Source organism: Paroedura picta, chromosome 3, assembly GCF_049243985.1.
Source record: "Paroedura picta isolate Pp20150507F chromosome 3, Ppicta_v3.0, whole genome shotgun sequence".
NCBI classification, from domain to species: Eukaryota; Metazoa; Chordata; class Lepidosauria; order Squamata; family Gekkonidae; genus Paroedura; species Paroedura picta.
This window is the reverse complement of record NC_135371.1, coordinates 26,851,960-26,878,480: the sequence shown is the minus strand read 5'-3', so window position 1 is coordinate 26,878,480 and position 26,521 is coordinate 26,851,960. Positions and strand designations below refer to the sequence as shown.

Below are 26,521 nucleotides of genomic sequence, written 5' to 3'. Positions count from 1 at the left end.
CCTGTAGGCAGCAGTTTGCTGGGATGTCTGGAGAGTGGATCTATAGATAGTTCCTTACAGAGACCATTATCAGGGAAGTTAGAATGGATTTTCCCCACTCAGCCTGTGCCTTAGGTTAGGCTAGCCATATCTGCTTCCACACCCTTACTGTGCCCTGGCAATAATTGTGACCAGATGCCTTCTGCACACAGGAATTGATGTGTAGATCCCACTCAAATGAGTTCCATGCTGAACAGAGATTTGAACATGGGTCTCACCATGCCTATGGTCAAAAACTCCTAAGCACAGCCCTCCTAGGGCAGCCAACATTATTTTACACTCTTCCATTTATACTCACAACAGCCCTTACGAGGTTAGGTTAGGTTGAGAGAATAATTGGGACAAAGCCATATCATACGATCCAACTCAATGGAGAAAGCAATAATGCTAGGATTGGTCAGTGTTAAAAGGAAACCAGGCTGGCAAAGAATACAGTGGCTAGATACAATCAAAATGGCCAACGGCCAGAATATTACACAACTAAAAGAAGCGGTGCAAGACAACAGCTGAATAATATTGCCAAAAGTTGGACACGAATGGCTAACACCATCATCACCCAGTGAGCTTCCATGTCAGAGTGGGGATTTGAACCTGATCACCCAAATCTTAGCCAGACAGCCACTACACCCTTTCCCACTTATGGCGACCCTATGAATTAATGACCTCCAAAATGTCAAGGGGTAAAGAACCAGTGGCTCAAGTCTTGCAAACTGAGGACCATGGCTTCCTTGTCTGAGTCACTCCGTCTCCTTGTCACTTGTAGGGATGCCTCCATGCTTGTGTGGAGACAGAAGGGGATAGCTACAGGTCTCTTTTGATTATTTGTGTTCACAACTGGGAATGTGTCTGACGTTAATCACTAACCTGAACGTTTTTATTCCCCTTATGTTTTTGTGAAGGGCAACTCAACCCAAAGATGAACCCAGTCTGTTATTCTAGCAAGGCATAGTCTGGTCTTCATTACGTTGCATATCTTCATGATGCTGTTTCCTAATTTACCGCTAATTTGCTCCCTCCTCAGCTCTGAACTCCGACCATTCCTATCTCATTGTCTGAGGGAGTCTGCAGGCTCACCAAAGCTCGCCCCTTGAATAAAACTTCGAAGGTGCCATTGGGCTCAAATCTTGTTCCGCTACTCCAGGCCAGCACGGCTCCCCCCCGGAATCCATCTCCTGCCGGCTCATCTTTTCCGGTGAGTTCTGCCTTCTCAGAAGGGGGCCAAAGACAGACCAACCCCCCGTGAGTGCTTTTAGCCTCTAGGGAGAGCTCGGGCAGAACAGGACGGGGCCTGAACAGCCCTTCCTCCCTGCCCAGGGGTCTAAAGGCCGCTTGTGCGTGGCAGCGACTGGGGCTGCCTGCAGCGGCGCGGGCTCCCCGAGCGCGGGTGGCGGCGGCGGCGGCGGCCAGGCAGGGCCCCCTGCTGCCCGCCGGCGGTGCGTGCAGCTCTGGGAGGGAGCGGGCGAGAGGGAGAGGGAGAGGGAGGGCGGGCTTTCGCTCGCTGAGGCGGCGCTGACTCAGCCTGGGCCGGAGGAAGCGCAGGGCAATGGCGCTGAGCCCCCCCGAGAGGCAGCCGGGCCCGCCGGAGCCCCCGCAGCCGCCGCCTCCCCATCACCACCAGCAGCCGCAGCAGCAGGAGGACGGCGACGACGAGGCCGAGCTCGACCCCCAGCGGCTGAGCGGCCTGGAGCCCGAGTCGGGCGGGATCCCGCTGCACTCGCCCTGGACCTTCTGGCTCGACAAGTGAGTGCGGGGAGACCGGATGGCGAAGAGGGAGAGGGAGAGCGCGGGCGGCGCCGCCTCGCCTCGCCTCGGCCCGGCTGGAGGGTGCGCGCGGCCGGCGCGAGCCCCCCAGGCCCCGGGAGCTGAAGTTGGAAGGCGCCCCTTAGGCCGGCCCGGCAGGGAGAGGAGGACAGCGGGACTGGCCTTCCTTTGTCCCGCCGGGATCTCCTCGCCAGCCCTTCCCCCACGCCGCCGAGGCACTGCGCTGTCAGGGGAGGCGGGAGGGATATCGCCGGGGCCCCCCAGGGGCCGCCCCGAGGCGCCCTCCCAAGCGGCTCCCTCATCGAGACCCTTCCGTGGATGTTCCGCTTCCACCACCTCCCCTCTCAGTTTCTGTCCGCCCAGGCTCACCTCCTTCTTCCTCTTTATTTATAAGGTTTATAATCTGGGGAGCGAGTTCAGCCCCGGCGCCTCTTTCCTGTGATGGGGCGCGGGCTTTTAGGACGCCCCTGGTGGGACTGGCTGGGTAAACGAGTCGTGCCTCTGAACATGTGCAGACTCTCCCCCGCCTGTGTGCCTTGCTTAGTAGGTGGAACTTCAGACGGTCTTGCTCCCCTCCCGGGACTTTTGATACCAAGGAGAGGTTTATCATTGCTGGGAAAGGGATGATTTTGGAAATGCCCTATAATTATTTTAACACCATTACCTGTCTCACTGAGCTTCGTTGCCATTCACTAGCCTAACGATTTAGCCTAAGGATCCCTGGAGAGACTTTAGCTGGAAGCTTTGTTTCAAAGACACAAGTTCCTTAGGTTGAGAAAATGCTTTAACTATCCTCACATCCTGAACAGAGTTATCCTGTAAATTCAATGAAGTTAATGGGTTTAGAAGGGTATAGCTCTTATTAGGATTGCATTCATTGTCATTTTTCAATGGCTATTTCTAGATGAGATGAGGATTCTAACTTTCCTTTTGCGTGATTTAGGTGATAGCTAAAGAAATAATAATTTCCACCTCACCTTTCTATATAAACTCCTTCAAAATGTAGCCATGGCATGATGCAAGCCTAAATCCTACAATGAGTACCAAAAAATGATTTGATGTAAAGATGGAACATGTCTCTAAAATGTCACCTATTGTTTATTATCTAGCAATTTTTAAAGCATGTGGTCTTCTTCCCAATCTCTGTCACATTCCAGACCTACTCTTTCAGGCTTTCCAAGGTATAACTGAGGAGCTTTCTTCTTGTTCTATTTCTAACTGTTGATTTCTTTGGCCTCACTTTTTATAACTCCATGATCTCCTACCCTGCCCAGTCCAAGCTCATAATAGGGGAGGCTTGTTGTCATTTATGGATCTGACTTTGTAATCTGAGAAAGAAACAAGTCCTTGAGGCATAAACATCTCCCACTGGATCAGCTAACTGGAGTCCACAGCGTTGTTAAAGTTTGTTCCATTTTATTGCCACCTTTCCTCCCAGAGGATTTAGCAAATTGAAATGCTATGGGCCAAATCAGATGTGGGGCAGCTCAGTGAGTTCTATGTACCTTCCCATATCTCCTGACTCACCTAGCTGAGGTTGCTTCTAGTACCAGAGCCTGAAGAAGGAAAAAGGTGCTTGGGAGGGAAACAGTACTTAGGGGAAGGGTTCTATGCTCTTACCTGGGTTGTTTTTTTCTTGTTTAAATGCAACTACCCAGACCCTCATTTTATGTTTAAACACATGGAGCTGCCAGTCTCCTGTCCTGCTGTATACAAAGCTAATCTCAGCCATGTCTGAACTGTAGTGTAGCCATCTTGTATAAGGTTGTTTTGCTAGATGCATGACAGCTTATAAAACTGAAAAGTGAGATGATGCAGACCAGCTCTTGCTCCTAATGAGAGGCAGAATACTTCACGCGTTGACGCATCTACATTTTAATCCCAAATTACCAAGCAGGCAGCAGAAACAACAAAGATAGCCCCACAGTTAGAGGTATCTGCGGGTAAGGAATAGTTCAGGGAAAAGGCCAGAAGGCTTCATGAAGCTTCATAAGCTGCAAAAGGAAGTCATGACATCTCTTGGGTCACTGTTAGCCAATACAACTGTGCTTCCAGTATCATGGTTTGGACTTTAGCATGAATTAAAACCTCTTTTGTGCACATCTCTAGAGAGATCTGGGCTTTCAAACACAGAGCCATAGCTTCTGATTTCTTCCTGCTCCTGATTTCCATCCAGGAAAACCAATATTGTACTATACAACAGGAATAGACTATATAAAATGGGGAAATGTGCATAAACATATTTAATTTGTGTACATTTGATTTTTCAGCTTGCTGGAGGAAAATGTTGCAATGGAAAAGAAACTCTAAAACCTTTGCCCCTCTCCGTGCCTAAGCATTTCGCAAAAACTGGATTAAAAAAAAAAATCCCCAGAACAGCTATAAAACTTGGTCTTTTTTATTTTTTTACAAGCCAGAGCACATGTTCTTGGATTTCCGTAGCTGCTATCAAATTCAAAGCTCCTATTTCATGCAGCATTGTGTGATCACAGCCATGGAGCTGTTTAGATTCTCCAGACCTTGTATTTCAGTGGCACAGTACATTTGGCCTTCACAAACTGGAGTGTGTGGAGCTCCTGCCAATGAAAGTCATATGTTTCAGCTGTCAGTACTAAGTGCAAAAAGTGGACTTGTGCCTAATTTGAATACTACTGTACTGGAACAATCTGCTCTGAGCCCGCTAGCCTTTCCTTCCATAGCCTGATTTATTCCAAGTCCCGTTTTTAGAGAAAAAAAATTCTAAAATAAGTTATTTTCCATCAGAAACCTTACTTTATTATTATAGTCATTGTTGCAGGGGTAGTCAAACTGCGGCCCTCCAGATGTCCATGGACTACAATTCCCATGAGCCCCTGCCAGCATTTGCTGCATTTGCTGGCATGGGCTCATGGGAATTGTAGTCCATGGACATCTGGAGGGCCGCAGTTTGACTACCCCTGTTAAGGACTACTTGGGGCAGCTTAACTCTCCTTGAGTAATTTAAATTGCTTAGTGTGAATCAGTAGAAGGGTAATAGTCACAAGCCACTTTCCCCTTCCTGGATTTCAAATTTAATCCCAAAGTGGGTTAATTTCCTGGGTGGAATAGGTTTGGGTTTTTTTTTTTAAGTTTTAATAGGTAAGTCATGGCCAGACTTTGCAGCACTTCCTGCAGCCCACATTAAGGAATGTGCAAACATAACAAGATCAGACCAAAGGCCAATTTAAACCAGCATTCTGCTTTGAGTAATGACCAGGAAACACTCAACATTCCTTTACTGTTGGGGATTTCCTCAGTGTCAACTTGAAGAAGAAGAATTGGTTCTTATGTGCCGGTTTTCTCTACCAGAAGGAGTCTCAAAGCAGCTTGCAATTGCCTTCCCTTCCCTCTCTCCACAACAGACACCCTGTGAGGTAAGGTGTGAGGTAGGTGAGGCTGAGAGAGCCCTCATATAACTGCTTTATCAGTGCTGTGGCGAGCCCAAGGTCACCCAGCTGGCTGTATGTGGAGGAGCGGGGAATCAAACCTGCCTCACCATACTGGCTCATTATACTTGTAATGATTGTCTCAGATGACTATCAAAAATCTTAGCCATAGTGGCATAAGGAACTTGGAACTGTGAGGTTGAATCCTGCAACTCCTTTCCACTCATGGAGCAGTGGAAAAGAGACACAGCTTGGTGTAGTGGTTAAGAGTGCAGACTTCTAATCTGGTGAGCCAGGTTTGATTCCGCGCTCCCCCACATGCAATCAGCTCCTCACAGCACTCGAAAAACTGTCCTGACTGAGCAGCGATATCAGGGCTCTCTCAGGTGTCTGTTGTGGGGAGAGGAAAGGAAAGGCGAATGTAAGCTGCTTTGAGACTCCTTTGCGTAGAGAAAAGCAGCATATGTCGTTTACTTGGATTTTAGTAAAGCTTTTGATAAGGTTCCCCATGATGTTCTGATGGATAAATTGAAGGACTGCAATCTGGATTTTCAGATAGTTAGGTGGATAGGGAATTAGTTAGAGAACCGCACTCAAAGAGTTGTCAATGGTGTTTCATCAGACTGAAGGGAGGTTAGTAGTGGGGTACCTCAGGGCTCGGTGCTCGGTCTGGTACTTTTTAACATATTTATTAATGATCTAGATGAGGGGGTGGAGGGACTACTCATCAAGTTTGCAGATGACACCAAATTGGGAGGACTGGCAAATACTCCGGAAGATAGAGACAGAGTTCAACGAGATCTGAACACAATTGGAAAATAGGCAAATAAGAACAAGATGCAATTTAATACAGATAAGTGTAAAGTTCCGCATCTGGGTCAGAAAAATGAAAAGCATGCCTACTGGATGGGGAATATGCTTCTAGGTAACACTGTGTGTGAACGAGACCTTGGGGTACTTGTGGACTGTAAACTAAACATGAGCAGGCAGTGTGATGCAGCGGTAAAAAAGGCAAATGCCATTTTGGGCTGTATCAACAGGGGCATCACATCAAAATCACAAGATGTCATAGTCCTATTGTATACGGCACTGGTCAGACCACACCTGGAGTACTGTGTGCAGTTCTGGAGGCCTCACTTCAAGAGGGACGTAGATAAAATTGAAAGGGTACAGAGGAGAGCGACGAAGATGATCTGGGGCCAAGGGACCAAGCCCTATGAAGATAGGTTGAGGGACTTGGGAATGTTCAGCCTGGAGAAAAGGAGGTTGAGAGGGGACATGATAGCCCTCTTTAAGTATTTGAAAGGTTGTCACTTGGAGGAGGACAGGATGCTGTTCCCATTGGCTGCAGAAGAAAGGACGCATAGTAATGGGTTTAAACTACAAGTACAACGATATAGGCTAGATATCAGGAAAAAGTTTTCACAGTCAGAGTAGTTCAGCAGTGGAATAGGCTGCCTAAGGAGGTGGTGAGTTCCCCCTCACTGGCAGTCTTCAAGCAAAGGTTGGATACACACTTTTCTTGGATGCTTTAGGATGCTTTGGGCTGATCCTGCATTGAGCAGGGGGTTGGACTAGATGGCATGTATGGCCCCTCCCAACTCTATGATTCTATAAGTACCAAGTGTTCTTCTCTTCCTCCTCCTCTTCCTGCTGCTGCTGCTGCTGATGTTTTCTTGAACTGGTGGCAGGAAGCTCTTCCCATTACTGGTACACAGCTGTTAGCTCCAACCTGAGTTCAAAAGAGGCTAATGAATTCTCTGGTTTCAGCCATGATCAATCCCAGTGTTTAAAAATAAATATGATCATTGAGAAATCATTCTTTCTTTAACTAGAGAATTGCTGTGAAATAGACCTGTTTTGTAAGATGAACCTTTGGAGGATGTAGAGGACCAACTAGTTGTTATTGTTGTTAGGTGCGAAGTCGCGTCCGACCCATCGCGACCCCATGGGCAATGATCCTCCAGGCCTTCCTGTCCTCTACCATTCCTCAGAGTCCATTTAAGTTCGCACCGACTGCTTCAGTGACTCCATCCAGCCACCTCATTCTCTGTCGCCCCCTTCTTCTTTTGCCCTCGATCACTCCCAGCATTAGGCTCTTCTCCAGGGAGTCCTTCCTTCTCATGAGGTGGCCCAAGTACTTCAGTTTCATCTTCAGGATCTGGCCTTCTAAGGAGCAGGCAGGGCTGATCTCCTCTAGGAGCAATAGCCAAACTACTGGATTACTGCATGATTTAGATAGAAAAATCAGAAATTTATAGAAGCAGAAATATACACTAACATGAAATGTATAGAGAATAAACTAAATTTTTTCAAGACTCAGGGGGCCGTTGAAAATGAGGTTCAGATAATGCTAAAGGTAAAGGTAAAGGTATCCCCTGTGCAAGCACCAGGTCATGTCTGACCCTAGGGGTGATGCCCTCTAGCGTTTTCATGGCAGACTCAATATGGGGTGGTTTGCCAGTGCCTTCCCCAGTCATTACCGTTTACCCCCCAGCAAGCTGGGTACTCATTTTACCGACCTCGGAAGGATGGAAGGCTGAGTCAACCTTGAGCCGGCTGCTGGGATTGAACTCCCAGCCTCATGGGGAGACAGCTTCAGACAGCATGTCGCTGCCTTACCACTCTGCGCCTCAAGAGGCACCAGATAATGCTGGTGACCTATAAATAAGCATATGTGTCAACAGCATGCATACAGCCCTAGTTTTGCCATCTTAAGCACATCCTAAGTATCTGAAGAGCAGTGACTCTTGAAGAGCAGTGACTCTTTGTCTCAGAAATGCTCCTGGACTGGATTCCCGTTGTTCTGCTGCAGACTAGCATAGCTACCTTGTAAAACTATTCTGAGCACAGTTGTACCATTTTACATCCATAGACTTCAGTAAACTTTAAAGGGTGTAACTTTGCTCATAACTAACTGCAGAATATTTTGCCCCCATGTTGTGTGAAAAAGCTGGTTACAGAAGAGTAGAGTGTATTAAAGGGAAGGGACACTGTGGTCATCATGACTTCCCATGGAACCCTTTGTCTGCATTGTATGACAATATGATATCGTGCAGCAATACTGATAGCATAAATTTTAAAAGTGTTTTTTAAATGGGTATTCCATTATGTTATTATTTTCTAATTGTCACTTAAAAATTCATTTAATCTTTTCTATACTTTGACTAAAATAAAATGCTGCTCTCCAGGTAGATGCTGAGTCGATACAAGAAATTATATAATTACTGATATAGAACAATGCAGAATCCTAGTGTTACCATCACTCTGGTGTTAACTTAGCAATATCTGTCAAAGTTGTGCTGGAATTGCCCTTCAGTGCCCTCTTGTCCTGCTTTTTAAAGTCCAGCTACTCATTGGAAATTGTTTAGAGTGAATTAATTTTTAACATATCTGATCTATCCCTCTGAGAGCAATTTCGCTTCATGTAATAGGTACCATGTCCTCATAGTATAGTTATAGGGGGAAGGACTCCAGCACTGCTTGCTCAAAGGATTTATAAACCTCTCAATCCACACTGCCGTTGATAGCTCTGTGGGTTTGGGTGGGGGAGGTAGTGTGGGACTTGTAATATGTTGAAGCCTTTCATATTAGTCCACAGAAGTTACTAGCCCATAGCAATTTTTATTAACCCATTCATAACCATTTGTGGCAGATTGATAGCCTGAAGGGGAAAAAATGAAGTGGCGGTGATGATAAAGGATACTGCTACTCATAACCACTTAACATTTTACCATTTCACCCTAGAAACTTTACTTGGCCATAAATGCAATCATTTTTACTCCTTTATACACATGGACAGATGACATGGCAGGGTGACATATTCCACTTGTAGAAGACATGAATTGTCTTTTCAAAGATATACCAGGTGTGTTTCAGCTTCCTGTTGCTGGCCCCTATCTGAGCAATAGGTTGAACTGGCATGATGGGAAAACATGGTGTTTAAGATATATTCACCTGCCATGTACCTAGGCAATGAAAAAGGTTGGTTAGCTTTTAGATCATTTATTATATTTTAATTAGATTTTTGCTCCACCTTCTCCTTAAAGAACAGAGCTTGTAACCGTGTTGCATTTAGTTTATTTGCAAAGTCATCCTTTGAAGTAAGATGAACAGAGGAAGTGTTAACAACCCACAGTATGAAATTCATTGTCCAGTGAGCTTCACCAACAAGTCCAACCATAATTGAGCCAGAATTTATACCAGAAGAGTTCAGTTTTACCACAGTAACAATGATTAAAAACAACCAACCCCCCCCCGGGGGGGACACCCTGTGGCCCAATTTGGAGAATATTATTTTCACAATCTGTTGCTACAGCCAGCTCCCAAGGGGGCACAAAATTGCAGTAACCCTATCACCAGTAGCAACCATATAATTAAGTCTGACTTCTAGAAGAGAGGGAAAAACATAATGTTCACCCTCTTTCACTGCCAAATAAAAACATGGAATTAATTTAAATGCTTGAGCTACAAGTCACCTGTGCCTGTAGGTGTGAAGTGTGTGACTTCTTTTAATTGGTTCCATTGTTTGTTCAGAGCAGCCTTTTTCAACTTTTTTATCATTGAGAAACCACTGAAACATTCTTCAGGCTTCGAAAAACCCCAGAAGTGGCTCTAATTGTGCAGAATATGGTTGGGAAACGTAGCTGTGTACACACCCATCTGGGGCCCCTCCGCTTCCCACCCATTGCAGGCCATATATATATTGGCCATATATATATATACTAGCTTCAAAGCCCATTCATAAGAATGGGCTTTGAAAGGGCTCTCCGCCCTCCCGCCACAGTGGCTGCTTCCCCATGGCACAGCAAGTATGGCTGAAGCAATCCCCGGCCTCCTCCCCCCGCGAGTCCATGGCTTCCCCGTGGCCCACCAAGCACACCCGCTGCCTCCTCGAGGTGGAAGCTATCCCTGGGCTCCGGCCCTGTGAGTGTGATTGATTGAGGACTCACCGGCAGCGGGCTGGGCGGCGTCGGCAGGCTTTTGTAGGCAGCAGGCAGGCAGGGAACCCCCGGCAGCCGCGCTTCGCGCGACTGCCGGGGGTTCCCTCGGGCGTCAGGCCGGGAGCAACTGCGAGCCGCGCTGTGCGCGGCTCGCAGTTGCTGGAGCTGGGAATCGGAGCTGGGAATATCCCACCTATATCGTTGCTGGAGCTGGGAATATCCCACCTATTCCGGAAACCATTCCTTGGCCATCAAAAAACTCCAAGGTTTCACTAAACCCTGATTGAGAAAGCATGTTTCAGAAGGTAGAAGAATTTGCCGAACAATGCATCTTAAGTTTCTTACAGTGCAATCTTAAGCAGTCTATTCAGAATCTTACTCAGGTCTATTCAGTTGGGCTTACTTTCAAGAAGGTGTTCTTAGGAGTGCAGTGTTAGTCACTCCACAGATTGGTAACTCTTTATCTTTTAATCATTTCATTTCCCTTCCCCTTACATTTGCTTTCCGCTGCTTCCTTACCCCAGGGACTCCAATTTGAATGCAAGGTGTGTAGCTTAGAGATGCCCTAGGCTAGTCATGAGCTAGTCATGAGCTTAAGCTAAAGCAATTTCCAGATACTTTTAGAAGTTCACATTCTTCAGAGAAGGAAGGGGAGAGTAATAGTAAAAGAAACAGGAATCCAGACGAAAGAAAGATAGGGAAACATTAAGACATGTAAAAGAGGAAGAACAGTTGAAAAAAAAACACAACTGAATGGGGGAAGGAAGATGCTATGGAAAGCCCTTTGATTGCTTAGGGCTATTTGATGTCTGTGAATTCCCAGTTTACAAATTGGGGACTGACGCTGTACAGTGGCTCCGTGGTAGAGGTAAAACTTGAACTCTAGTGGTAGAATGTAAACCTTCTTCCTTTTAAATAGCAAATGTTGATGTGTGAAAAAAGCAGACAGTGGTCCTTTTCCTTTTCAGAGGTAAATCACAGCACTACCTATTCCCACCCTCAACCTCCACACATTCAGTTGAAAGCTGGAATAGAACCAAGGTCATACCACTTCATAATTCCCATGTATGCCCTATCATAGATTCTTTTCCAGCCTTCAGCTGAATGTGTGTAATTCTAAATGGAATGGTCCATGTGTTCCCCTTCCATACAGGACGTGGGCAAAATTGAGAGGGTGCAGAGGAGAGCAACAAGGATGATCTGGAGATCAAGCTCTATGAGGAAAGGCTGAGGGGCTTGGAAATGTTCCTTCTGGAGAAGAGAAGCTTGAGAGAGGACATGGTTGCTGTCTTTTAAGTATTTGAAAGATTGTCACTTAGAGAAGAACAGGAAATGGTGCCCATTGGCAGTAGAGGATAGGATCTTCAATAATGGGTTTAAACTGTGTGTACCAGCTAAATATCATGGGGGAAAATTCATTTAGCAGTGGAATTGGCTACCTAAGGAGGTGGTGAGCTCCCCCTCACTGGCAGTCTTTAAGCAGTGGCTGGACAGATACTTTAGGCTGCTCCTGCATTGAGTAGGGGGTTGGCCTGTATGGCCCCTTAAGTGTGCTAAGGGAAAAAGAGAAGGACCTAATATAATTTTCAACCCTGTCTTTTAGAAAAACTAGCTGTTTTTAAAGGTATGCAAACCTTCATGTGCATCTGGAATTAGTATATGGCAGATAATCATGTAGCTTTTAAGGTAGCTTGAATCCTGGTTCCTTTCAGTGTCAGTAATAATCTAAACCTGGGTTTCTCAGTTCCGTTTGTGTTTTCCAGATTTGTCTTAATGTTCTGTTTCCATTCCACAATGTTACTGTTTTTTCCCTTGTGTAGAAATAGCTTCATCATACTGTTGTCTTTCTCCATTTTCTTCCTTGTTCTTTTCTAAGCTAGTTTTTCGCTGTATTTTTTTTCTATTGCAGAATGAATTCACAAGATAGCCTCTTGCTTGGAATATGAACTCTTTTTCCCCTTCATGAATTGCTATGAAAAACCCACCCAGAAAGGGCTAGTTTGGGAGGCAACCCTTTTAAAAATATTTGCATGGCAGCACTGAAGCATTTCGGTTCTGGAAGTTTGAAAGCATTTCGGTTCTGTGCTGAAGCAAGTTTGGAAGTTCTGGAAGCATTTTGGTTCTGTGCTGAAACAAATGGCCAGTCCCATTGGACACCAGCAGCCATTCATTGCCCATTTATTTACTTTGCAGCCCAACCTATCTGCAGCACTGGTAGATGCAGATTTCAAGGTGTTCAGTGGGACTTTCTCATGTCAAATGTCCGGAGCTCTTGACCTTCATGCAAGCATGAAATATTACTTGACCTAAGACCCATCCAGAATGGTGAATGTTTGTGTGCATAAACACAGAGATTTTCTTGGGAGGGCAGCTTCCACTCAGAGTGAAGGTGGGATGAGGAGGGGACTTGCATGGAACCTTTCCCAAAGAAAGGGTAGAGATGCTGAAGATCATCCAGGAAGTGTCCCCCATGCTTTCTCAAGTGCAAACCCCACTGAGTTCATCAGTTCATGCTTACTAAAGTGCAAGCCCACTTGAGCCCCGACCTGGAGAATTTTGTCTTACAGAGGAAGGAGGGTGTTAAAAAATTATCCACTCTGGATGGATGTCAAATACTCTTGGTACGCCACTGCTTGAGAGGGGAGCAATGGAAGCGACCATTTCTCTAGTTTGTGATCAAGCTCATTAGGACAGGCAGGGAAAGGCTGGGGACCCCTGGTTGGGAATCCCTGAGTTAGGGTGTCATTTATCGCTTGTGTCTTATGAAAAGTTCAGTAAATGATACTTCACCTTAATGATTGTTCCTTTAAAATGGTATGCTCTTGCTTCACCTTACAGAACCCCTTGATCCTTTAATTTTTTTTGCAAAAGTATAGAATCATAGAGTTGGAAGGGGCCATACAGGCCATCTAGTCCAACCCCCTGCTCAACGCAGGATCAGCCCTAAGCATCCTAAAGCATCCTATAAGCCTATAACAAAGCGGTATTTTGTCATCCTTATTTCATTCATATTTCTATAATTGCTGTTTCCTGAGGTGCTATGCCTGTTCAAGCAGCCAATGAAAATTTGTAGTCTGGCATTTGTCCTGTTATTAATTTCGAAAGAATGAGAACAGTGAAAGCATCATGGAGAAAATGATTAGTTGGCAACCCACTTGATGGGAATTCATGCAGCATAACTACGTTATCTACTTACAAGAGAGAAAATGAATAGGGGCTGTGCCACAAAACCTGGGCCAAATATACACTCTGCTATCAGTGATTCTGGACACTGAACTTGCAATGAAATGTTGTAATATTTAAATAGCGAAGTTGTGGTGAAATAACTTGATATTATTTGAAGCTTTCAACAGAACTTTTTGCTGCAGAATTCTTAGGATAGATTCATAGGCAACTATGCTAGGATCATTAAATGTTCCTCTAAGCAGTTGAGGTGTTACAGTATATTGACTAAATGTCTTCTGCCCGCTCTCTTCCACCTTCTGCTTGTCAATAAGCTCTTTTGAGAGTGTAATATTTCAGTTTGTTAGACACTGCTATTGAGCGTTCATCCATGCACAGTGGGAGACTATTCCAGTTAATGATAAATCTCCAGTTGACATATCCAGACACAGAAAATGAAAGTCTCCTGAAACATGATGGACCATCAGATAACATGTTGATGTCTTTTGAAACATGTTGGATTATCATAAAGAGCTGAGTAAAGTACAGGAAAGGGTAACCAAGATGATTATGGGATTGGAACACTTTTTCTATGTGGGAAGGCTAAAGAGTCTTGGACTTTTCACTTGAGAAAAAAGGGCAGCTGATGGGAAGAGATGATATTTTATAAAATAATGCAGATGGGAAAGAAATAGGATAGCAAGAACTTCCCCCCCCCTGTAATACTAGTACTTGGGGGTAGGGATGGACATGAACCAAACCCCAAACCAACTTAAACAGGCTCCATCTGAACTAAGCCAATCCAGCAAATTCGGTTTCCCCCTTTAATGACTGTGGGAGGCCACAGCTGGGAGAAAGAGGGTGAGGACTACCCTAGAAGTAACTTCCCCATCCACCTTTCTTCCAGCTGTGACTCTCTGGGGCCAAGAGAAGGGGGGGGGGGTCCCAGGAAAGTGCTTTCTTTCTTCCAGCCATGGCTCACCAGAGCTGGGAGAAGGGCTGATTATTGCCTGGGAAGGATTAAATGGCTGTCAGGGCAGCAAAACTGAATGGATCACAGTCATTTAAACCTAACAACTGAGCAGATCCGCTGCTGAGCTGTTAGGTTTAAATGGCTGTGAGCCATTTAACCCTTCAGTTTTGTTTCTCATTCCTTTGAAAGGTAGGGGGAGCAAAACCAAAGGGTTAAATGGTTTGGATCTACTGCTCAGATGTTAGGTTTAAATGGTTGCAAGCCATTTAATCCTTCCCGGGTAATTACCAGCTCTTTTCCCATGGCACAAACAACTGAAACTTCAAAAAGTTTGACAATTTTTTTCTTCCCTAAACATTCATTCTTAGGCTCCAAACCAGTCCAGATTTTGACTCATGAGCCAGTTCATGCCCATCCCTACTGAGAGGCACCCAACAAATTTGTTGGGAAATATTAGGTTTGTGTACCACCTTTCCTGCTTTTCCAAGCAGGATCTGGACGGTTCACAATTATCAAACTAAAACATTGCAATTACAAATCATCACAAATTCAAATATTCGGACAAATATTAGGATGAAAAATATTAAGATATTGGACCCAAGCCATAGTCAGTGGACTTAGAATGGTGTAACTATGTTTAAAATTGCAGTGCCCTTCCTTCCTTCCTTCCTTCCTTCCTTCCTTCCTTCCTTCCTTCCTTCCTTCCTTCCTTCCTTCCTTCCTTCCTTCCTTCCTTCCTTCCTTCCTTCCTTCCTTCCTTCCTTCCTTCCTATTTAAATCTATCAGCTAAAAGAAAAAAATCATGTTAGAATCTTCAAAGACCCAGAACAAAAAACATCCAATAAACAAAGCTTAAATTATGTCAGATTCTACTGGAAAAGAATTGTCTAGGCCAGATGTCTAAAGACTAGATGGGTCAGAGCTGGATATATTGCTGACATCATCTATCAAGGCCAAAGATAAATGTGAAGGTTGTTAAATGGGGAAGTTTACTTGGTGCATTTAGATATGGGAAAACTTACACTACTGTTAATTGATTTAAAATATATATCTACTGAAGATCAGTAGGATTAAATTCAAATCCTCTTGCTCTGAAGCATTATTAGAGTATTTTTGTATATGGTCACTGATGGCTAGATAAGCCTTTCAGACTCAAATGACTCTATTCTTACCTTTATTTCTGTGCCTTTTGTATCCAATTGTGGCAGTATGTCATTCTTATGAAACAGTTTAAGAATCCCGTATACTCCGTCTGGGCCACAGAATGACTAAGTCCCCTCAAATGTCCAAAGATAATCAGTAGCTTTATTATCTTGCTACTTTTTCCAACTGTGCTAGATATAAGCATGAGCTTCTATCTGCCTAGTCTACTTATATCCCACTTATATTCGCCCCCCCCCCCTGTTTTATAACAACCTTGTTAGGTAAGTAAGACTGAAAGAAAGTCACTCACTGAGCTTTGTGACTGAGTAGAAACCTGAATTTGGGACTCAGACCCTAGCCCCACACTCTGACCACCAGAATAACTTTACTTTTGTGATCTAGTTCATAAAACTTGATTTCATTTGTTTTCCCTTGTTAATCCAGATAATCAGTGCAGAACTAAAAACTGTAGTTGACAGTGTGGCATTTTCAGCTGTGTCCTTTGATTTTAATAAGCCTAACAATACTCATGGGGCTGGTAAAACTTGATTATCTGAAACATTATGCCAGCTTTGAGAAACCCCAGAGATAGCGTGATCATGCAGAATATGGTTGGGAAGCATAGCTGTGTACAGGCCCACCTGGGGCTCCTCCCCTACCCACCCCCTTCAGGCCCATCATTGGCCATTTGTGCGAGGGTGGGTCGGATCAACATGATCATACCACCTGATAAATGTTTAACAAAATTTTTAAAAATGTATTAAAAATAATTAATTCCCACCCATTCAGGAACCCTTGTCAGGGTCATCAAGTAAACCTCACAGTTTCACAAAATCATGGTTGAGAAAGCTTGCAGTATGCCCATACCATTAGAGAACCAGTTTGGTGTAGTGGTTAGGAGTGCGGACTTCTAATCTGGCATGCCAGGTTCGATTCAGCACTCCTTCACATGCAGCCAGCTGAGTGACCTTGGGCTCACCCTGGCATTGATAAAACTGTTCTGACTGAGCAGTGATATCAGGGCTCTCTCAGCCTTGCGCACCTCACAGGGTGTCTGTTGTGGGGAAAGGAAAGGGAGGGTGACTGTTAGCTGCTTTGAGCCTCCTTCGGGTAGAGAAAAGTAGCATATAAGAACCAACTCTTCTTCTCTGATAACTACTTTGAGTAGTGACACTAAGATCATGAAGTACTAGAATCACATTGTCTTTTATGTGTTCCCTGCTCTTTTACTTGGAAGGAATGCTGGGTCATGGATTTATCTCTACTTTCGTAAGATGATTCAGCAGCTCTCTGTTCCTATTCAACAATGGGCATCTATTGTGTGAGTCAAATTACCGAAAATACGCCTTCCACTCATACTTGAAAAATAGTTTGACAGTGAAGAGCTGTATGCCAACTGCAGATATATTGGATGTCTTACTACTACGTAGATAAAGAACTAAATATAAGAACCCCAGTCCAGAGAACTGCACATGCAGCACTGGGTTGTGCATGCCAAGCGATGTTGACATTGCTCATCACCTACTAGGGACGGGGGCCCTAAATCCAGGTCTCCTCTCCCCAGCTGCTCATACAAATACATTGTTTTATAGCAATGTGTCACAAATATTTCGAAAAGGGAGTACACTTGAGTACAGACATTATCTCTGCTGTTCGTATCGGTATGGAAATGATGAAGTTGCTGTTAGTAGCAGATAAACAGCTCAAATATATATTCATCTTGGCTGTTCTGCTAAGAAAGATAATATAGGATATGAGTCTTTTTGAAGATGCAGAGAGTCACTTGAACCAGCATTATTCACTGCTGCAGCGCATTTATGATGTCCTTAACATTTTTATCTTCTTTATTCTTACAGAAACAGAGTTCTCATATTCAGTAATACTGGGGAACAGATGAGCAGTAAAAAGCATGCTTACTGACATTTGTAATTCACTAGATCTATTTATTTATTTCATTTGTACCCCACCTTTCTCCCAGTGGGGACAGAACACAGTTTGCATTGTTCTTTGTTATCCTCACAACAACCCTGTGAAGTGAGATAGACTGAGAATGTGTGACTGGCCCAAGGTCACTCAGCAGCCCTCCAGGGAAGCAGGGGTTTGAACCTGGTCGTCCAGTTCCTAGTCCAAGGGGGTATTTGCATTGGCAGTTTCCCTTGTTTCCACAGTACATTTTTTAAAGCTGTTCTGCTTTCCCATTGAGTTTACTATGCACCTCATTTAGGATTCATTTTGGCCTCTGCATCGTTGTCCCTCACTTCAGCCATCAGTTCATCTCCTGTCCACTTTATCTCCGGCTTATTTGAAAGTCCTTTTGTGATGGTTCTTCCTCCCCTTTGTCCAAAAGCCAACGTTAAATCAAAAGCATAATGAATCCATTTGATTAGTTCTGCCCCACCCTTTCTCACCAGTTAAAAGACACTCTATAACAAAACCACCCACATTGTACTTGTACCTCCCACCCCCTCTCTTCCTCCTCCTCCCCCACCCCCTTTTAGGTCTACAATTTTATAGTAATTCCAGATTAAGGTGATCAGATTGTCCCACTTTTGGAGGGACATCTGGGGGCACCTGTCAAATTGTATATATATATTACAATACCATTTTTGCATTCTATGCGTTGTATGAATTTTTAATCAAGAGCCCCCCCTGGTCAATGGTTCTTTTAATCAAGAACCCCCGCTTTACCAATGTTAAAATCTGGTCACCTTATTCCAGGTACAAGGCAGGAAGAGGGAGCAGCAGGTGTCAGTTCATTGTGTAAATTGTAATCCCTGTGCCAGGTTCCCCTTTCCAAAGTGCCAAGCAGTACACAGGGGAGGGGGGAGAGACCCTGTGTGTGTGAGTTTGCACATGAGTACTTGCTCACTTGCATGCCTGCCCAAGGAATATTACAGCCCCGTATCTGTGGCTGTGTGTTTGGTGGCCCCCTTTTCTCTGTAAACACACAAAGCTCTTGCTATCGTTCAAATATTACCTAAACTTTACTTCAGTTGTGCTGTTACTAATAACAGAACTGGAACCCCAATGCTGGGTGGATCAATACATGCCTCCATGACAAATGCCTACTCAAGAGTAAATAATGCTGTGCCTCAGGCTGCCTTCTTGCACAAGTAGGAGGATCTCCCTCCCTTGGGAGGCTGGGATGAGAGGGCTAAATGGGGAAAGATCTTTGAATTTGTTTCATGTAAAAAGAAATGCAGGTGAGGGAGGGGGAAAGAGGATTGATCTACACTTGAATCCGAGGCGTCCCCTCCCCCTCATGTTACAAGCGAAGTTGCAACCCGATTTAAGAAAGCTGCATTTTGGGGTTGCAGCTGGAGAATAAATAGACCAGAGTAAAGAGAATGGTGCATAAAGGCAGACACCAAATTCAAAGTCACGTTTAAAGGCTTGACTGCTGGGAAAATAGACAGTAAGCTGTTCATGCAGGAAAGCCCAAATACTAATCACTATACCACACTGACTCTCAGGAAGAAAAGTAGACCTTTATAGTCTGCTTTTCTCTCCTTTAAGGAGTCTCAAGGCTTCCAATTGCTTCTTACCCTTTCTTTCCCCACAACAGGCACATTGTGAAGTTGGTTAGGCTGGGAGAACCATGACTGGCCCAGCAGGCTTCATGTGGAAGAGGGGGGAATCAACCCCGGTTCTCCAGATTAGAGTCCACTGCTCTTAAACACTCCATCATGCTGGCTGAGCAAGAATTTAATCCAAATCTAACACTGTATCCCTTCAACTGGTCATAGTGGCACATCCTCGCTCAAGACGTCCATCTGGAAATGCTGCCTGCCAGGTGTAGCGTCAGAGAAGATTAATATTGTATATCAAGTGCATAACATATGCACCAGGGCCAGTCCCCCTCTCTTGTCCAATATGCTGTTGGAGGTCTGCAAATGAATCATGCACATTGACAAAGCATTGTTTATCAGGAGATAGCCAGGGCTATCTTTTATCATGGGCGTAATCTATTTAAAAAAGCATTTGTGGTTGAGATTAAACAGGGCTGTTCTGTGTCAGTACAGAAAAAAAATATGCATATGGTTTGAGGCGTTCCATATTTTTCAGCATTTCTATGAATAAAACCAATATTTTCTCTTGAAATAAAAATATCATAACTCCTGATTAAACTAGCCTCCCTTAATCACATGTTTGATTTAAGTCATTATGTGAGGTCATGCTAGATTTGTAGTATGTTGCCATCTAGTGGTTTATGTCTGACATTTATAGAAAAATCATTTAAAATGTTTGCATAAAAACGCTTTGTAACCCTTGAACAGGAAACACAGACTTTTTTTTACTGCTGTGATAAAATATTAATGAAGCCAGCCCATCTTTTAAGGTTGCTAATTAATTTGCATAATACATTTACTGTAGACAAAATCAACTTAAGATATACTGCTTCTCTCACAAAAAATGACTTTTTCCACATTCATTGGCAGTCCTGTTTGCAGCTGGCTGCTTAAATCCCACTGAATTAAATCAGATTCAAACAGCCTATGTGTCAGATTGTAGCCTTTAAAACTGTATAAACGAAAACAAATACAAATGTTTGAATTATATTGTTCCTTTCCAACCACCCCCAAAGAATGTATGAGTCCAATAGCCTTGAATAAAATCATTAATCATCAAATTTGTGACATCCTTTCACACCAAGGAAGGATAGTGACGGATAGTGACATCCTTTCACACCAAGGATACATAGTGGGTAAAATGTTTACTTTGCTATTTTAACATTATTAATCAATTTGCTGAGTGTGAGAGGCAGCATAGCAACCTTCTTTTACAGCTTAATATTTAAAGTTCTTTTAAATAGCTAGAAATGATTTTCTAGTTTTCTCGTTTTTATATTCAAAATTGAGTGTGGATAATGTAAAGGTAAAGGTATCTCCTGTGCAAGCACCGGGTCATGTCTGACCCTTGGGGTGACACCCTCTAGCGTTTTCTTGGCAGACTCAATACAGGGTGGTTTGCCATTCCCTTCCCCAGTCATTACCATTTTACACCCCAGCAAGCTGGTATTCATTTTACCGACCTTGGAAGGATGGAAGGCTGTGTCAACCTTGAGCCGGCTGCTGGGATCAAACTCCCAGCCTCATGATCAGAGCTTTAGACAGCATGTTGTCTGCCTTACCACCCTGCGCCACAAGAGGCTCACGTGGATAATGTACATGTGTGTATATATAATTTAATAATATTTGATAAGTACATTTATTGCACTTCATATTTAATACTTCCCCCCCTCCGCTTTTTTTTTTCAGGTCTCTTCCTGGAACAACAGCAGCTGAATGTGCATCGAATTTAAAGAAGATCTATACAGTACAGACTGTACAGGTAAAGAATGCTGCATACTAGAATAACTTGTTTCAAGTTAAAGTCACAATGATCCCAGATCTTAACCTAAAGCTAAAAATTAAATTGATTATTTCACAAGAATTTTATTGCCTACTTTTCTGTCTAGCTCAGGGATTCCCAACTAGGGGTCTACAGACCCCTGGGGGGTCCTCAGGAGCTTTTCCCTCCAGCCTTAATGAACTTGGCCACAAGTTAGGGAACTGGCCACCTCCACCTGGAGGGTATAGTGGGTGGCCATAGGTGTAAAAAGCAAATGGGGGGGGGGAGTCGGTTGTGGAATGGTATGGGGGGTCTGGGCTGTCTTCTTAGCTCCTGCCCTTCTTTTGGCTTACATGAGGTAGAGTCACTGTAGTAGCAGTGAGGGGGCGGGGCAAAAGGAGGGTGAAGGGTTATGTCACTTCCGCGATTATGGCTAAGAGGTGTTACCAGCTGACATCACTTCCGGGGTCCTTGAAGACTGAAAATTTATTTCAGGGGCTCCTCCAAGGTGAAAAGGTTGAAAAAAACTGCTCTAGCCGAACATTGTGACAGACAAATTGAATAGAAGGTACTGCATAAAAGCAGCCAGTCATTGTTGAGATCCAGCTTTGCCAACACTGACAGACGTCACAGAAACTTGTTCCTAGTACCAGCATACCCTGCCTCTGAATTGGAATGTAATTGGTTTTAGCAATTCTCTCTTATTTCTCTCTGTCTTGGTTGTGTCAGCATATACAGAAAAAGCCCTTTAGTTGGGGACCTTGTATTTCCTCCCATAACTGGGTTGGCCATGGCTAGCACATGGAAGGCCAACCTCCAAGGATTACCAGGATCAAGGTATGGGGGCAGGCAGTGGCAAGCCACCTCTGAATGTCTCTTGCCTGGGAGCCAGTCCTAGGATCTCCTGGCCCCTCTACGCATATGACATTGGTTGAATGAACGAACGAACGAATGAACAAATAAATAAATGTAGGCTGGGACTACCCACATGGCACTCTCCTTCCAACAATCAAAGTCTGAGATCCAGCTTTTGAGTTAAATGCAAACTTGGAGATAGTAATACCAGAATAGATAGATCTGTTAATATCCAGAGTGGATTTTTCACTTTGCTCTGTGTGATGGTACATTTCTGTAATTACTTGAAATCTAGCTGAGTTATAGTACCAAAACCTAGGCTTCACTGCAGTTTGCTTAACTGAGATGTACCCTGGATAATCTATAGAGGTACATGCATGATATATCTCAATGCAAGTCAGAGCAGCTGTTTGTAGGTTGGATGGACAATTCATTTATCTTTTTAAAAAGACATTAAGGAAAAATTATATTAAAACGCATAAGTTAACCTCACACTGAAAGTGCTACATTGCAGAAGGTTTCCTACAGGCTAGTTACTGTCTTTCTTACTTTTTCAGAATTTTGTTTAAAAACAGGCACACAGAGAGGGATAGTTCTAATCCCCTGGGCTGCTGCCATTCACGTTAAAGGAGCTTGTGCTCAAGAAATGGCCAGAGTTACATCCCAAGCCAAGAAGGGGAAAAATGGTTCCGTTCTCTGGCATCTGTGGATTTATAAAACCATTTCATTTTCTTTAGATTTTCTGGAGTGTTTATAACAACATTCCTCCTGTGACAAATCTGCCTCTAAGATGTAGTTATCATTTAATGCGTGGAGAAAGACGGCCATTGTGGTAAGTATATGCTCACATTTAATTGTAATAGTGTCACTTCAGAAATAAAATTTTTATACTGTATTCAATAAATAGTAGAATTTACTATGCATGCCATTCAGCGGCTTTTCAACTTTCCAACTGGCCATATTTACCTATGCAGTAAGATCTGTGTTATGCAGTGAGATCTTGTCCAAGACCCTGCAGACTGGGATCGATCTGAGTAAAATGCCTTTGATAATCTATCTTTGATGATCAGAATTGACTGCTGCAGAGCCCCAAGGCCAACTGTATAACTCTTTCTAGTCAAGATTCAAATGAGTAGCTGTGTCGGTTTGAAGTAGCACAATAAAATCAGAGTCCAGTAGCACCTTTAAGACCAACAAAGATTTATTCAAGGCGTGAGCTTTCGAGTGCAAGCACTCTTCGTCAGACTATGATCTTTTCACATGGCAGGGAATATATAGCACAAATCAATTCTGTTACATGAGTAAACTGTGTCACAACCAAATATAGCCAATGATAATCCTTTGTCAAAACAGCCAATCAATCCTCTAGAATTCAGTGTACTTTACAAAGAGAAACCAAAATGCTGCTATTAGAGATCAAAGGCTATCACCTCCCCATATGTTGCTTGCTCCATACAACTGTGAGACATTCCTCACAGAGAATTGCTGGTCACTTCCCAAGGCCAGGGAGTCAAACTCAAAATTCCATTACAATGTCATATCTTACAGTCACATTATCACAAATAAAATACATAGTGAGGAATATGGATACACAAGTTGAACAAGGTTAGCATGAATAGTGAGATAAAAAGCCTTTGTCTCTATTGAGTCCTGGATATCTCATAGTATTGAGTTTTGTAATAACAGTCACATAATCCCAATTAAAATAATTTGTGAGGAATGTGGATACACAAGTTACATAAGGTTAGCATGCATAGTGAGATAAAAAACCTTTGTCCTTGTTGAGTCCAGGGTATGTCAAAGTATTACAACACTCAGTCTCACTATTCATGCTAACCTTGTTCAACTTTTGTATCCATATTCCTCACTATGTATTCCTCACAAGTTCTTGCACATCAGTCAGTATTCTGCATGTGATTTTAGAATACCATTTTGGATGCAGAAAGCCTGCAGGAAGCTTCAATAGAAATAGGGACCTCAGTTTTTTTTTAAAAATGCCCACATTTGCCTAATATTTCACAGTATGTTTGTCACAAGTAAAGCCAGTTCCTCTTATGCCAGATACAACTGGACAATCCTGTGATAAATGTTTTAAAGCCAGCGCAATGAACAAGCCAAATATTTTTGAACTTTACATGCGCTATGCCGTGCTGTCAAATTGCAGCTGACTTATGACAATCCCAGCCTTCAAAGCAATTGCGAAGCAAACTACAGAATTGTCCTTGGTGGTCTCCTGTCCAAGAACAGAACCTACTTAGCTTTTGAGATCTAATGGCTCTGGTTATCCCTTCCCTCCCTATATGTACAATAGACCAGAATATAAATGACAAATTCATCGTGTTCTATATCAATGACAAATGCATAATGTTTACTGTTCAAGGAAAGGGGAAGAGTACTTGCTTATGAGAATTCTTTTTTTTTCTTTTTCTTTTTTAAGATCATAGTCTGGAGGGAGAGGGGAATGGCCATATCAGCCAAGGCTTGGGAAATTCGTTAGTTGGGAACTGTACCAGAAATTTCTGTTAAATGTTGTAAACCGCCCTGAGACCTATTGGGAGAAGGGCGGTCTAAAAATTAAATAATAATAATAATAATAATAATAATAATAATAATAATAATAATAATAAATGTGCTAAGCCTGTTCTCACCACAGACATGAGCATCCCTAGAGTCAAGGGGGACCTTAGAAGACATCTATTCCAACCCCCTGCCCAGTGATGAAAATCCAAAGTTGGATCATGACCAATAGATGACTATCCAGCTTTTGTGTAAAGATCTTTACATAATAGCTGGTTTACCTAACCCCATCTACTTTTTGTGTCAAGTTCTGGCTGTGCTTCTGTGATGGTACGATAGTCCAGCATGGCCTAGATAAATCCTGATGCAAAAGGTAGGCAGACCTGGGATTGAGTTGAGCCTCTCAGTCCACATCCATGTTGTATTTATGGGAGGGAGAGTGGCTCGTGCCACTTCTGATTAGTTTCCAGGTGTTGATTCGCAATTACTGCTTTTTTTCACCATCATCTGGTTTCTGTAATGAACAGATAAGTTCATTCAGGATGTCGGGGGAAAGAGCGCTGTTCATATTGTATTTCCAGGAAGCCATGTTTTGTGGAATCTTCCTCAAAATTATGTGTTTTACTTTTGAAGACTCCTTGAAAAAAGGCAGTCTGAATTCACATTTTGTCACAGAAAATGGGTTGCATTGTAGAAATTATTTTATTTATCTTATTTATTCAATTTACTTGCCATCCCGCACTGTGATGTCTCGGGAAGGTGTTTTAATAGAAGCCACAATCTCTCATACAAATACTCCTTCCTTTCTCTTCTTACTCATCCAATCTGGTTAATGTTCAGATTATAGTTCGGTGTAGAGGAATTTGCTGGTTGCCCTTTTGAAACGGAATGATGGCTCAAATCCAAAGGAGCAAAGCTCCACTCCCAGAACGGATCTTCCTTTCTTGCTTTCCCTGTGTCCTCTCGAAGGCTACGAGTTAAGACATGGTCATGGTGCAAGGCTGCAGCTGGAATGATGAATTGATGAAGAAGGGCCCAGTCCCTTCTTATATAGACCTTCAGCATTACAAATAAGTTCTTGTTTTTGTTGCCATTAAAGAGAAAACATTCTCAGAAACACGCAGTCCTTTAGGAGAGAGGCTGTGTGGAGATTGTTGCCAACCTGTGCTGATACAGATTTATAGCTTAAAGTACTATAGAGCCTGTGATTAGGAAGGGGGGGACGGCTATTTTTAAACATTTGTTTCAGTAAATGTTAAAACATAGGTTTCCAGAAAAGTTTTCCTGAATTCGAGTTGTGGCAATAGAATTTACATCACGATAAAATAACTGTTATATTCTAATGCAGGGATTGTTAAGGCATTGTACTGATCTCTGTAGGTTTGTATTGATTTTTGTAGGAATCCTGCTGGTAATCTCCTCAAAACTCATAATGGCTATCACCTAAGATAAATAATCTCCTATAACATTGTCGACTGGAGAGCATAACTGAACAAGTATACTGTGCTCATATTTGAGATCCAGACATTCAGATGTCTAGAGAAAAGAAATTTTCAAAATAAAATTTAAAAAGTCATATGAGAACTACTTATGATTACACGATTGTCTTTTCCAGATATAATACTAGACATGATTACATTTGTTCTTAAGAAAATACCATTTTCTGATACAAATGTTGATGTTCTGATCATGTCTAGAGGGTGGATCTGGAAATCTAGTTCAGTCTCCTTCTTTTGGAATACATTGTGCAATTCATATATGTAAATATACATATTAGTCTGCATGTTATACACAGTGTAGTCCATTTACTTCTTTTTAACTTTTAATTTTTTGTTAACCTTTGGTCAGAGATAGCAAACGAAAGGTTGTCTTTAAGGATAATAGATCTGTTAAGGTATGAAGCCAGAGAGTAAAGATCCACAGACAGCCTCCAGTAGCTCTTCTAAAGTCAGACCTCCCCCCCCCCAAACAAATAGTAAACTCATCCTCCATGAAGCACAGGCCATTGAAACTTGCTTCTTTGTAGTTTCATCTATATAAAAGTTCCCTAAGAGGATTTTACTTTAAAGGTATCCCCTGTGCAAGCACCGGGTCATGTCTGATCCTTGGGGTGACGCCCTCTAGCGTTTTCATGGCAGACTCAATACAGGGTGGTTTGGCAGTGCCTTCCCCAGTCATTACCGTTTACCCCCCAGCAAGCTGGGTACTCATTTTACCAACCTCGGAAGGATGGAAGGCTGAGTCAACCTTGAGCTGGCTGCTGGGATCGAACTCCCAACCTCATGGACAGACAGCTTCAGACAGCATTTCTCTGCTGCCTTACCACTCTGCGCCACAAGAGGCTCTTTGATTTTACTTTAGGGTCTACGTTACACATTAGAAGCTGTAATCTG

The 26,521-nt window shown here is 43.2% G+C and overlaps 1 protein-coding gene across 1 annotated transcript in view; it reads left to right on the top strand.

Annotated features, from left to right (window-relative positions):
* The first annotated feature begins 1,508 nt into the window (after positions 1-1,508).
* Positions 1,509-26,521, top strand: part of EIF4E3 (eukaryotic translation initiation factor 4E family member 3) — a 35,989-nt gene continuing 10,976 nt past the window's right edge. The window contains exons 1-3 of the mRNA XM_077325182.1: positions 1,509-1,779; positions 20,684-20,756; positions 22,349-22,443. Coding sequence (XP_077181297.1) covers positions 1,583-1,779; positions 20,684-20,756; positions 22,349-22,443 — 365 coding nt within the window. The 5' untranslated portion in view covers positions 1,509-1,582. The remainder of the gene's footprint in view (positions 1,780-20,683; positions 20,757-22,348; positions 22,444-26,521) is intronic.